Below are 12,896 nucleotides of genomic sequence, written 5' to 3'. Positions count from 1 at the left end.
AGAAGACGATCTTCAATATTATGTATGAGTGGTATTATAGCGCGCATTTCAACGTCTCTCTTGACAGTAATTAATATTTGTTAATATTCATGGTATTCTAAGTCGTGTTGGTCATTAGCACAACAAAGGCATGATTTGTATGGACACAGTTATCATCTCGTTTTAACATATTATTTTTGTATAATGATTTGCTACGATTGACGCCGGTTTCTTCTCACGGCTTCCACCCTATGTCTTCTTTGCCGATGAGTAGGGATGTCTGCGATACAAACTTAATGACATGGAATAAGTGAAACCTGTATCTTATAGTCCATAATAAACATATTTTATTTCATTGTTGTACATATAATGTCTTATAGTGAGCTAACTTACGCTCAATATTTCATAATAACGAAATAATAAATACGACTATATTTATTTATTGTATAAATAAATATACTCGTCCTTAATATAAAGGAAGTTGGTGTGGTGGAAACACAAACTGTACACAGTTTTTCTGTCCACCAGAAATATGTAATAATATACGGATTCTCCATGTAACAGACACATTTCTGCCACACTTTTTTCACCACACCACTCATTAACAGAGCAATATACACTACACAGAAGATGAGATATGGGCGAAGCAGATATATCTTCTCCTATTTACTCCACCTTTCTCGTATCCCTCTTCTACGTTAGTTATTTCAATATTGTGTTTATAGAAATAACTGTCGGTGTTAGGCAGATTAGCACCATACCATGGCAGAGAGTTGCTCGTCAAAATTGTAAGGTACTAGTATGAATTTCTTAAAATAACATACAACTATTCAGTTGAAGATTCTCTAATGGCTTCATCAAAGCTCTGCCTAATGAGCCTTAAACGTGAGACCTAAATGTCTAAAACAGATGGTTTTAAATTATTACAGCTGTAAATCAAAATAATCCTCGCAACGTGATTTATAAGTGACGTTTCTGATGAGTTTCCCCAAGTTGTGTTTTAGGCAACTGTATCATGGCAATTCATCAAAATCACTTTCAATTATTTACCATACTTAATGTTAGCCATTAAATTATACCCAAATATAAGATTATTTACTTAACTATTAAAATAATGGTGCAACTCGTCAAAACATTTTATGTCCGATAAATAACGACAAAATCAGATTATATTTTGGTTAACTTATTAAATTTGATTACAACGTGATACACTTAATACAATCATTAAAGTCATATTTAATATGCGTTATAGGTACTGGTAGTATAGTAATTTTAAAGTATTCTTTGAAAACGTTTAATGAATTTTATTTTAATTATACTTGATATAGACAATGATTATATGCAAGTAGTTCATCTGCATTACAATTTTTATTTTTCCAAATTACTTTATATTTCAATCCTAAACCTTTATTTAAGACAATTAATATATTAAAAAAAGATATGCTAGCTTAATTCTTAGATTATTACATTTTGAATATAACGCTATTTTCGTTTAAGTAACATACGTGAATTTAACTCAAATACAGTTTCAGATCCTGAATAATTGAAGTTGTACACTACTTAAGGACAGCCTGAACCATTACTCCAAAGTGAATAACGTTTTCAATCACTATTTTTGCCAAGCCATTTGCCGAATGAAACGAAATGAATCTTAACGTTATTCAGGGTAAATTGCTTGCACCTAATTAAGATCTCATTCTAAGATTCTATTTTAACGCCCAATCCTAACAAATTACCAGCGATATTTGATAGTCGTAGGCTAAGCTAGGTTTTTAATTCATTTAATTAAAAATTATTCATTTATTTATTTCATAACAATAATATTATAATACTTTAGTAAAAATAAAATAACTAAAGAATCAAAGATACAAAGAAGATAATAAACAAAGCAGAATAATTAGTTTACAATGTAAGGTCATAGATACAAAGTGCGACAGTAGGAACCTGTTATTGTCATTAAAATATACAAACGATATAAATGACGTGAATATATAAGAAAATTAATAAAAAGTGCTTAAAAGGTTCCAGAACGGAGTAAAAGGAAATTAGTCAATCGCAGTTGACGGAAATAACAGTTTCATTCGAATAACAGCTGTCGCTTTTATTAGTTTATTGAAACGACGTTTTCTAGTTCTTTTAGAACTAAAAACTATTTGAATTTTAGCTTTTATTTGTCTAATATGGGACACAGTGTCAAAATAATATACCACCCTCAATAAACATGATCTGACCTTAACTTAGTATTGTAGAAAATTAAGCATAGTATTACTCGTTTGTGTTAGGTCGACAGACTCTCTGTCTTCTTTGCCGATGAGTAGGGATGTCTACCGATACAAATTTAATGACGTCTATAAGTGATACCTGTATCTTATATTCCATAATAAACATTTTTTTTAAAATCCTTATTATAGCATTTTTAAGGTCCTTAGAGGTAGACTATATAACTCGGAAACGGTGGAGAGACTGGGGCTGCGAGTGCCAAATAATCATACTCGGCGAGATACAAATTTCCTAAAGGAAGCAACATTTAAGCGTGTCATGCGCACCCTGAATAATATTACATCTGAGACGGATATTGTTCGCGCTAAATCGGTGTCAATCAAAGAAGGATGACAATTGTCGATTTGACTTTGACACACGAACCGGAGATGGTAGGTGGTGTCCCGGCGTAATGGCGCAAGGGAGTAAAATTTTAACCGCTGTCGCGGGCGCACTAAATATATACTGCATACCGTATAGCATTTACTTTTTTTTTTGATTCATCATTGAAGGATCCAGTGTTTTAGTGAGATACGCCACCGTTGATGGTAAGTGCTACTTTTAGTCTTATCGATTATTGGATTCCTTTTTTTATTATACTGACACGCGACAGCCGAACCAGCGCATATTATTTCACCGAGGGAAGGCAGCATCCTGGATATAGCTTCCGGATACCCAAGCCCACACAGATATATTTAGTGGCACATTGACTAAATTCACAAGAATTTTATTATTTCTCAAAACGCTTAGGATTTATGATTTATATTTATTGTTTTTAGATTAATTTTTATATTAACAAGTTTTTCAGATTTTCAAGGTTAGATTGTAATTCATACAAAATCGCTCTCTCCTTTGTAGACTTTAGTTATTCAACACTTCGTTTCCTTATATCTTTCAAGCGATCTCTTCCAGTCAACCTTTTAAGGATTTCCTTAATTAAATATAAGTATGAAATCACATTATGTTTACAGTAACTTAAGCATAAAGTAAGTAACAAAATAGATATTAAAGACCCTTATGGTGATAATTTCTAAATTATATTATAGGAAGATTCTCTATCACTAGGGGAATAGCCGATAGAGATAGGACAATACGCCAAGCAATTCGCCAAGGAGTTATGTGATCTTGATTTTCTATGTTATATTTAAAATATTTGTTAAAAAGCTTATTATAGCGGATAATGTCACATATAAAACGTTTAAAATCGTATAATGTAATATAAATATAATAAATAATTTGGTCATTAATGTTGGGTTCGTGTCAAATTAGTGTTAAGCTAATAACCAATAAGTCCATTCTACTATAAATCACCAAAACTCTGTCAACTATCATTTTCAAATGGGTAAATGATATCAAAGCTACTTTAGGCATATTGCCAGGACAACAAAATAGTCTAGACAAGTTGGTGATGGTAGGGAGTACTGATGACACCCGTTAGTCTGACCAAATAAAGACAATTTTGGGTCTCAACATCCCTAATTTAATAAGGCAAGCTGAGGATTAGGTGGTGTGAAGGTATGTTAGGGCTGTCGCCTCGTCGCTTAGACTTCAAGCAGACCCTCAGTAATAAAGATTACTAAGAAGATTAATGGTAGTCATTAAATTGTCATTCATTAGTCAGACATAGTCATTTTGTTACCCTTAATTTTATTAGCTCTGAATGTCCCCACACAGCAAATTGAGTATAAACGCAGATTTTATTCCATTAGCTGTATCAAAGTGAGATTATTGCGTTATGTGTCAATACATTAGACCACACAGCGATATTTAATTCGATTATTCGATTAGTTATAAAAGTTGTGGCAAAGGAAATATGTAGATGAAAGGTACCAGATACGATTTTCTACATAAGTTAATTACCGTGTACTGCGTATATCGCTTAGCACAGCAGTTATCTGTAGTGTGCTTTTTACTTTAAAAGGCTTATGAACGTATACGTAGGTTTTGAGTTTTTAATATGTAACGGCTGGAGAGTTTTTTCACTAAAGTATATATATTATAATTTTTGTTTAGTAAATAACTTAAATATCAAATGTTGTCTATTCTGAAAAAAATGAAAGTTGTATTATATCACCGTTTAACTGAAATAATATTATGAATTTCAACTCGTAAGCTAAACGTACGACATTTTATTTCGTACCTTCGTTTAAAACAGCCGGCATTATAATAGAAACAATTCCTTAGGGATAGGGATTTTTCTGACAGCGTGAGCCATTTAGACAAATGTGGCAAATCTCTGAGGGGCGTAGCTAAAGCCGCACTCGTTTGTTGATATATAATATTTGCTTGAAATTTCAAGGTCTTTCCGAGAAATTGTTCGGTAAAGCATATTTTTTACGCAACTTGATACAAATCATACGTAAAATCATATTTATTTGTAAACCATACATTAGCCTGGAAAAAAATAGTACTTAAACTCTAGGTACCCCCATAGTAAAAAGTGGCGCATAAACCGGCCAGATCGGTCCTGGCCAGGATCCTTTATTTCACTTCACGTCAATCCAGCTTCCTTCGCTTCTGTAATGATGCTGCATTGCTAGGTCTGGTTTGGGTGGCCACGCCTTTTGCCTTGTGGATTCCAGTCGACGGCTTACTTGGCATTGTAACTTGGATCCCTCCGGATCATATTATATATATATTATATCCACTTCCACTTTTGGTGATTTATACAGCTGTCAATTGGCAACTCATTTCAGATGTATAAATTAAATTTAACGATTAAAAATTAATTAAATATTAAAAGATAATATAGTCTTGTATTATTATGTAGTCAATGAAGAAACGACACGCACAACCACATGTGAAACCCACACAACCTTTCACTTTTATCAAGCCGTTTAATAGTTATAAAAATAAATAAAAATACCTAAGAAGAACACATAAGTAAAAGTTTGTGAGCTTTAAAACAATTAACTAACAGCCAGAGAACTTTTTAACTATAGATTAAACATTATGTAATAGCCAGTTGACTTGAGCTATCCATACAATGTTGAAATGGAAATTTTCAGTCTGTGATTATTATTATTACTATTAAGTAAGTTAAAAATATTAAAATAGCGTTTATTTGTGTGATGGAAATAAATTATTGTTGTCACAAAATTACATTATCATCAACGTAATCCCTCTTTTAGACTTAGCTTCTCTACTTTGGACCTGCGCCACACAGCTTGCAAGTTTATAAACATGAACTTCAATAACGTTTACTTCGTTACTGGAATTGTCAGGTATTGGCTTTGTTGTACAAAAATGACATCTAAGGACGAAACTCAAGTTCGCTAAATGAACTATCTTGCAATATTCGTAGCGCTGATGTGACAAACTTGGAATTGCGATTCTCAATCGGTATTATTTATGTTCAAGCTTTCAGTTTTCGTGCAGCAATACCTATGGTACCGTGTTAGGTTTCATTATTACAAGTTTTTGTAAAGAAATACTAATACTTTTTAATATGTCTTAATAGTTTAGCAATAAAAAAGCTGCGTTTTTTTTTTATAAAGTTTTATATATAACAAGTTGTTAAAGAATCACAATTCTTTATTTGCGATGCGGGTCAAAAAATTCATATGAGGCAAGGTTATGAAATGTTTGTCGGCCCACAAGGTGCCCGCAGTAGGCTTGTTAGAGATTTTATCCCGTACCTTTGTTTATTGTGCCTATAAGTCTTAAATGTTATTTATTATTCCGTAAGATTTTGTTGTTAATAAAATCTCAAGAGTGGCATACTTTTTTACTATGTAACAAAGGAGGCAATCGGGCAGGAGGAACTGATGTGAAGTAATTCCGCCGCCCATGGACACTCACAACGCTCGCAAGTGCGTTGCCGGCGTTATAAGAATTGGTACGCGCTTTTCTTGAAGGACCTTAAGTCAAATTGGTTCAGAAATACTTGAGTGAGCAGCTGGTTAACTTAAATTATGCTAGTGCGCGATAAAAACTGCCTTAAGAAACGCTCAGTTGTGGAACGGCGGACGCCGAGGTGATACGGTTGGTATTTTGTATTAAGCCTGTCTTTGGTAATTTCCACCAATTTTAGCCTTAGTTAAATTTTAAAAAGAATATGTAGGAATTGTTAACTATTTTGTACTATTTCACACGTAATTTGTCAAATCTGACACCTTGTCAACAGTTCTGACATTGATGTGTAACAAAAAATAAGAATTATTGGCAATTGCAATAAGAGTAGATTAATATTTCGTTAGCATTTCAGAGATAAAGCAAGAATTATTAAATACATTCTAATTTTAAAAATGTATTTTCATTATATCAATAAGATAAGTAAATTACCTTTGTAATCACGTTTCATGAAACTAATACAATGTTATTTTTCTAACGTAAGTAACTTTTACGTATACTTATTTGTCCCTTTTAAACATAGCGTGAATTTAATCTGACAGAAAGCCATGAATGAGTACTTTCGGCATGCATCGACATTAGGTTAATTTACTATAGTTAAATTTTGGACTGATTATGTTTTCTAAAATTTTTGAAATTCTTTTAGCGCGTTAGGGAAAAATTATAAGAGTAAATTTTTACGATATGCGCGCTCACCGTTTCAAAAAACAAACACCCTGAAGTTAGCTTAGTTCTTTCTATTATTAGTGTCGTTTTTACTAAAATGGTTTGAAAAGATTTTTATCTTGTTTCGCCAAAGAAGTAGACCTTCTAACGCGTGCACATAAGCACATGCACGTTTTTTATGGAAGTTCATAAAAAAAGTTAAAAATAATAAAAATAATTTTCAAATAAGTGATTTTATTAAAGCTTAATTATCTACGGTTTAAAGAGATAAAACGGTAAACTAATTTTATTATAATCCAACCGTAGTTTCGCCGCTAAAATAAATTTAATTTTATTTATGAATTTGGCCTCGATCTTTGGAACGTTCGAAATTTTGATATATCCGATATTTCCAGGTGCAAAATTAGATATTGTGACATTATGAGAAACTGTTGATCTGTAGTATGACATATTTGAAACTCTGCCACAGGCTATTTTGGGCCTCGGATGCGCGTAAACAGTGTCTATATTACAATATCTTTGCAATATTCATAAAATGTAACGTATCAAAATTCTCGACGGGAATAGCATTGCCTATTTCAAAAACGTTTCATCTTAATGCGCAGTTGTATTCTTTTATCTGGGAATAATTGTGGATTTTTTTTAAATATATACCGGTTTTTTTTTAACTCTCAGGAATAATTATGGACCATTATATGACTGATCTGTAATACATTTTGCTAAACCCATAAATAGTAACTTATCTTATAGTTTTAATTTAAGTTAGTTAGATATAGTTAAATTGCTAAAATTTCCATTACTAATACAAATAAACAATATTTAATTTCTTTTTTTGATACATCGCAAAAAATCTACACAAATTTTCAACAAAAATATTTAAAAATGATCTAGTTTTTGTTTTTGCACCGGAGCAATTAAGTCATAGAAGACAGGGAGTGATGATTGTCAATTTTTAAAGTGTTTTCATGAAAGAGCTTGTCCACAGTTTCATAGTAGGCGTTTTAACGATGCGCGCGCAGTTGTGATCGCGCTGTGTCCGACGTCGATTGAAATTTTAGTGTGAAAGTTTTCGGAATTGTGAAATAAGTGTGTGCTTTTTGTGTAACAATTTGGTTGATTTGTAAGATTGGTTGGTATTTGATCACAATTCATTAAATTTTATGTAATTTAACTTACCAAATTAAATAATCTCTGATGGTAGATTAGTTCATAGATACCTAAAGAACGTTGCAACTTTCATTCAAAAGCTCTATTTAAAATTATCAGGCAGTACACTTTTATATCTTGTAAATAGATCTATTACGTTTATATCTAAATCTTTACTAATATACAGAAATGAATAATTTATTTTACATATATAAGACGACACTTATAAATAATTATATATATATAATTATTTTATCATCAAAGATATATTCAATACTACTGTATCTTATCATTGATATCCTTAAGCAAGCTGTTTGATAATATTATAAACAATTACAACATACATAAAGTATTTAAATTATATATGTATGCTTTGAAATCTTGAAAGAATAAGAAACGTCTATTTATATTTTTAATTTTGAGGATTTTTACTTGAGTCCAGATTTAGGGGCAACTGTGTCTCTCGTCTTGATATAATGCTATTCCTCTATTGGTTGGTACAAGTCACTGACGTGTCTTAATATCATATAACCCCTAGATGGGGCAAAGTCATCCACAGCGAGTATCCGAGCACGCGGTCTTCTTCCCTCCAAGTTTTTTCGGCACTCTTTGCCTCATCTGCTGGCTGGACGGAGTTTCTCGGCAGCGCTCACAAAGTAGGCCACTGAACTTTCAGGAAAAATCTTTCTAAATAAAATAACAAGATTTAAAAATATTTAGAGACAATGAACTAAAAACAAATTTTATGATAATAACTTGAGCATCAGAAGAAAGCTTTGGAGATATAAACGTAGGCGAGAAAGCTCATTGTGTTATTAAATTATTAAGTTCCCGAGCTTCAATTCTCGTAAAGCTACAAACTTTAAATGTTCTCGGTATTAAGAAATAACATGTTTGAAAACATAATTAGATCTAAAAATTTCTGCGCTGTTCTTTCATCATACCCTCGGGGATCTTTGTATAATATTATTTCTGTTCGGTATTAGCTTTTCCCTAGGGTATTACTTCTATTGGGATGAAATATCCTTCTTTAATCCTCACGTAATATACTATTCAATAAAGGAAATGATGGGCTGGTACATATATTCTTTTAGAGAGGTATACCATATGTACGCGATGAACGTGTACTACTACCACTGTAGAAAACTACTGCATATTTAGAAACTTTTTTTAACTTATTTGCGTTCATAATTTTTTGACTACTAGTTAGTATCAAAGTGGGTATACAATTATAAATGTTATATTTAGAGGCCACATATACTATTCTGAAGAAAAATACCAAATCAGTGATAACTCCTTGTTTCATTCAACCAAATAATAATTAAAAAAATCAGTGGCGTTACAACCGTTTTAGGTTTAACCTTAGATTTCTATATCTGTTTTACGATAATTCGTCAATCTTATAATCAAGTAGGTGATCAGCCTCCAGTGAGATACGCTGTCCACTTTTTGAGTCTAAGGTAAGCGGTTTTTCTCACGATGTTTTCCTTCGCTGTAAAATGCGCACATATAAAGAAGGTCCCATGCTGGAGCCACTACGCCAATACTGCTCTTAATAACAGAAGTAAAAAAAAATCGCAGGCTCAAATGAAATTTCTGTTTAGTACTTTAGCTTAGCTTTATAAAGAAATATTATAAGTACTTTCCTACCAAAAAATAGCCTTCTATCTGCCTTGGTGACGTCTTATATACACGGAGACAGGTAATTTCACTTGCATTTCACAATATTTCCATAATAAGTAGGAAAAATGTAAATATTGCTTACATATTCAGAGTCTGGGAAACCCGAGGAAATTGCATTAAAAACATACAGTTGCAAAAAGCTTTGCGAAGTATTTTAAAATTCAACTGTTTTTGAAAGAAGTTTTAAAATAAAACAATTCTTTATGTAAAGGATTTTTATTAACTGTAACATAGATAAAGCATATGTTGCTGATTTAATTGGGATTAGTGTTCTGTAGGATTTTACTAGATATATCTTAAGTTTAGTGCAAATTAATTAATTCATTTGTCAATCAGTTATAGCTGGTATGTTTAAAATTAACACCCGTAAAATAAATTACTGATGGTAACACAGTGACTGTGAAGTTGGGATGGTTCGTTGTTGTATGTCTAAATATTATTTCTTATATTATAAGAATTTAATGAATATTTACTACACCATATTTAAAATTACAAAATAAATATTAAATGCATAATTATTTTAAAATTACTACAAATAACTAACTAATGTTTATCTTCTAACTATATACCAAACTTACATTCAACCATAATTGTTACATCTAACAGTGTAAAATGTAGAATAGTGACATCTATATTGGACCGCAAAAACACACAGGTATTTTCACTCCTGAGAGATGTTAACTATAGCTGAATTGGAAGAGGGCGCCAGCAGGCTTTTGTCAGCAAATTCGAACCGCCATAGAAAAACACGTGACCGAGTTGTAACAGCTGAAATTCGAGCTATACGGCGCAGACGTGGTTGGACTGTAGTTGGCTCTGAAACTAGGTAAGTAAGGGCTTATAACTTGTTTCGCTAGGTGGCGCTGAAATCAGTTTATGAATTTTGTTAAATGGTCTAATAATTTGCAATATGTGTATTATTTTTCGTAAAATTTACCGCCTTATAAGATATTAAATACTAAATTAAACATTAAACTCGCAAGCTAGTATCAAACCGTTGTGATATTTTTCAACGTATTTCACATTTGCTACTTCTATTTTACAAATTAAGTTTGTAGATAGGTTCTATTTCAGACAGGAAAATATAACAGACCTATAAATAACTAATAAATAACTATATTTTACCTTGACTTTTTATATCTTCAATTTCAATTGCGGCAGCTAGCTGTACTCAAGGGACAAAAAATATTACTGTTGAAGTCCGTAGAAAATTTCTGAGCTGGTATTTTTCCAAAATTAAAATACTTTAAGCACAGATTGTCACAATAATTATTAAGTATTAACATAGAAACTCTTTGAAACCTTTTTTGATGGTATTATAGATGAATAAGAGGACTGATGAAACGAAAAGGCTTCTGTAATACTTAATTAACAACAGGATTGTATATTTAAAAAAAATATTGACTAAACTGAATATAATTGGCAATTACTTTGAGGAATCAGAACTTTCACAAGAGGCTTCCACGGACCTCTTAAATTATTCCTGGCATTTTTAAATGAAATTGACATTTAACTATTCAAAGGCTTTAGATTTTTTTTTACATAAACTGAAATAATTAATGAATAAAGATTATGTTTTTAACTTATGTACATATTTTGTGTAAAACATAAAGATCCTACTTACTTAACTATTTTAATTTATAACGTTAGAATTTGAGTGACTCAGTTCCAGCAAACAATGTAAAAACTTTTACGTAGATATTTTCGCGACACAATTTGCAAGCGCCATAAATCTAACTTAGGACTAAATCTTTCGCATTAACAAGATCCGAATTTTGAGATTTTATATTCGTTTATTTATTTCGGCCCATTCAGAACACACAATAATGTTGATTATGTGTCACGCTGACCTTTAACATTGCTTGATTTATGTTTATTTGATTTTGATAAATTAGGTTATTTAATCAATGTAGGCTTCTTATTTTGGAATGTATTATTATAGGGATAATGTTTTATTTTTTCTTAACAGCCATGTATATGTATTTTATTATATTTTTAAATACATGAACAACACAGGTCTTCCCTGAAGGACGCGTGTTGTTCAACAGTTGTAAGAATGTAAAAAAAAGAACGTTGTATTTCAATTGTTTTTACAGAATTTCATTGGTCCGATGACATTTAAGTGCTCGATTTCATTACATTCTCACCACCATTGACGACCTATGTTGTTTAGTTAAAAATATATGTATTTCGTTTTAATAGAAACATGGCCGTCTAGCAAAACAAGAAATTAATACGATTAAAACGTTTTGATATATTTAAAAATAGAGTAAAATATTTTCATAGAAACTTTTTATTTTAGTATTACTCGCGTTGATAAATTTGTTAAGTGAATGTGATATTGGTTCTCGTCAATTACGCTAAAAGTCAAACGATATAAAAAAGGCGAAAAAAGTTTTTCGCTTCGGCGCCCGGAGTAGATTAATTAAAATGTCCCGAATGCAAATGTTCGTATATTAATTTTTGTGTTGGAATTTGTATGTTGATAAAATGTTTGGATTAGTACGACATAATGACTTATCAAGCATAGACTACGAAATAATACTTTCATTTGCAGGATACTGTCATAAATTCATTGTGTTCGAAATATGAAAAACGATTCCATATTTAAAAGGTATTTATAGCTATTACATCTTATTAACCATGAAGATGACCTAATAGAGTATATTTTTGAATTTAGAACTAGCACGTCATCAGAGTTATTTGTTCAGACTTAAGAAGTTATTACACATGGAATGTGTGATGCGTCACGTAGGTATGTCTTGGTGTTCAGGTGTCACTCGTCCCAGCCACTTTGGCACGCTGCCCGCACGGATATAGTCGGGGACATTGCTCGTATCACATATTTTTGGGAAGTCACGTGCACGCGATAACCAATGACTGTAAATTTCTGAAATGCAATACGATTTATGTTTTGAATATATCTGTAAAAGGATTTTAAAGTGTATTATTAGATATCGTCTATGATATCAAGTATATTAAAAAGTAAGTTTTTGACTTGACATCGAGTTAAATTCTATAAAGAAAGAAAAAAGGAGAAAGTCTATAACCTACATACAAACAGTAAAAGTTTTATAACACTTAATTTTAGAAGTATTCTTACCGATTGTGGTAACTTAGATATGAGTTAGAAGAATATACATCAAAAGTCTTAACCTATGTTACATATACACATGACTTTGTAAATTAATTGATTTGCTTTCGTACTAATTAATTATTTAATTGAAATAACAGTGAACCAACTCAATCACGCCCAAAGACGAAAGCAAATAACCGATGATAATCTCTTAAGCAATCAAAATTGTGTAACC

General features: G+C 31.4%; 1 protein-coding gene across 3 annotated transcripts in view; it reads left to right on the top strand.

Annotated features, from left to right (window-relative positions):
• The window catches only part of LOC123706971 (cAMP-specific 3',5'-cyclic phosphodiesterase, isoforms N/G), a 273,282-nt gene that overhangs the window by 109,879 nt on the left and 150,507 nt on the right, over positions 1-12,896 (top strand). Inside the window, exons 1-2 of one of the 3 annotated variants that reach the window (XM_045656669.1) lie at positions 7,791-7,885; positions 10,192-10,411. The exons of the other annotated variants lie outside the window; for them this stretch is intronic. Coding sequence (XP_045512625.1) covers positions 10,260-10,411 — 152 coding nt within the window. The 5' untranslated portion in view covers positions 7,791-7,885; positions 10,192-10,259. Of the gene's footprint in view, positions 1-7,790; positions 7,886-10,191; positions 10,412-12,896 lie in introns of those variants that run through there. 3 annotated transcript variants of the gene reach the window in all.

Source organism: Pieris brassicae, chromosome 3, assembly GCF_905147105.1.
Source record: "Pieris brassicae chromosome 3, ilPieBrab1.1, whole genome shotgun sequence".
Classification (NCBI taxonomy): domain Eukaryota; kingdom Metazoa; phylum Arthropoda; class Insecta; order Lepidoptera; family Pieridae; genus Pieris; species Pieris brassicae.
The sequence above is the reverse complement of the archived record's forward strand: the minus strand, read 5'-3'. Positions and strand labels throughout refer to the sequence as shown.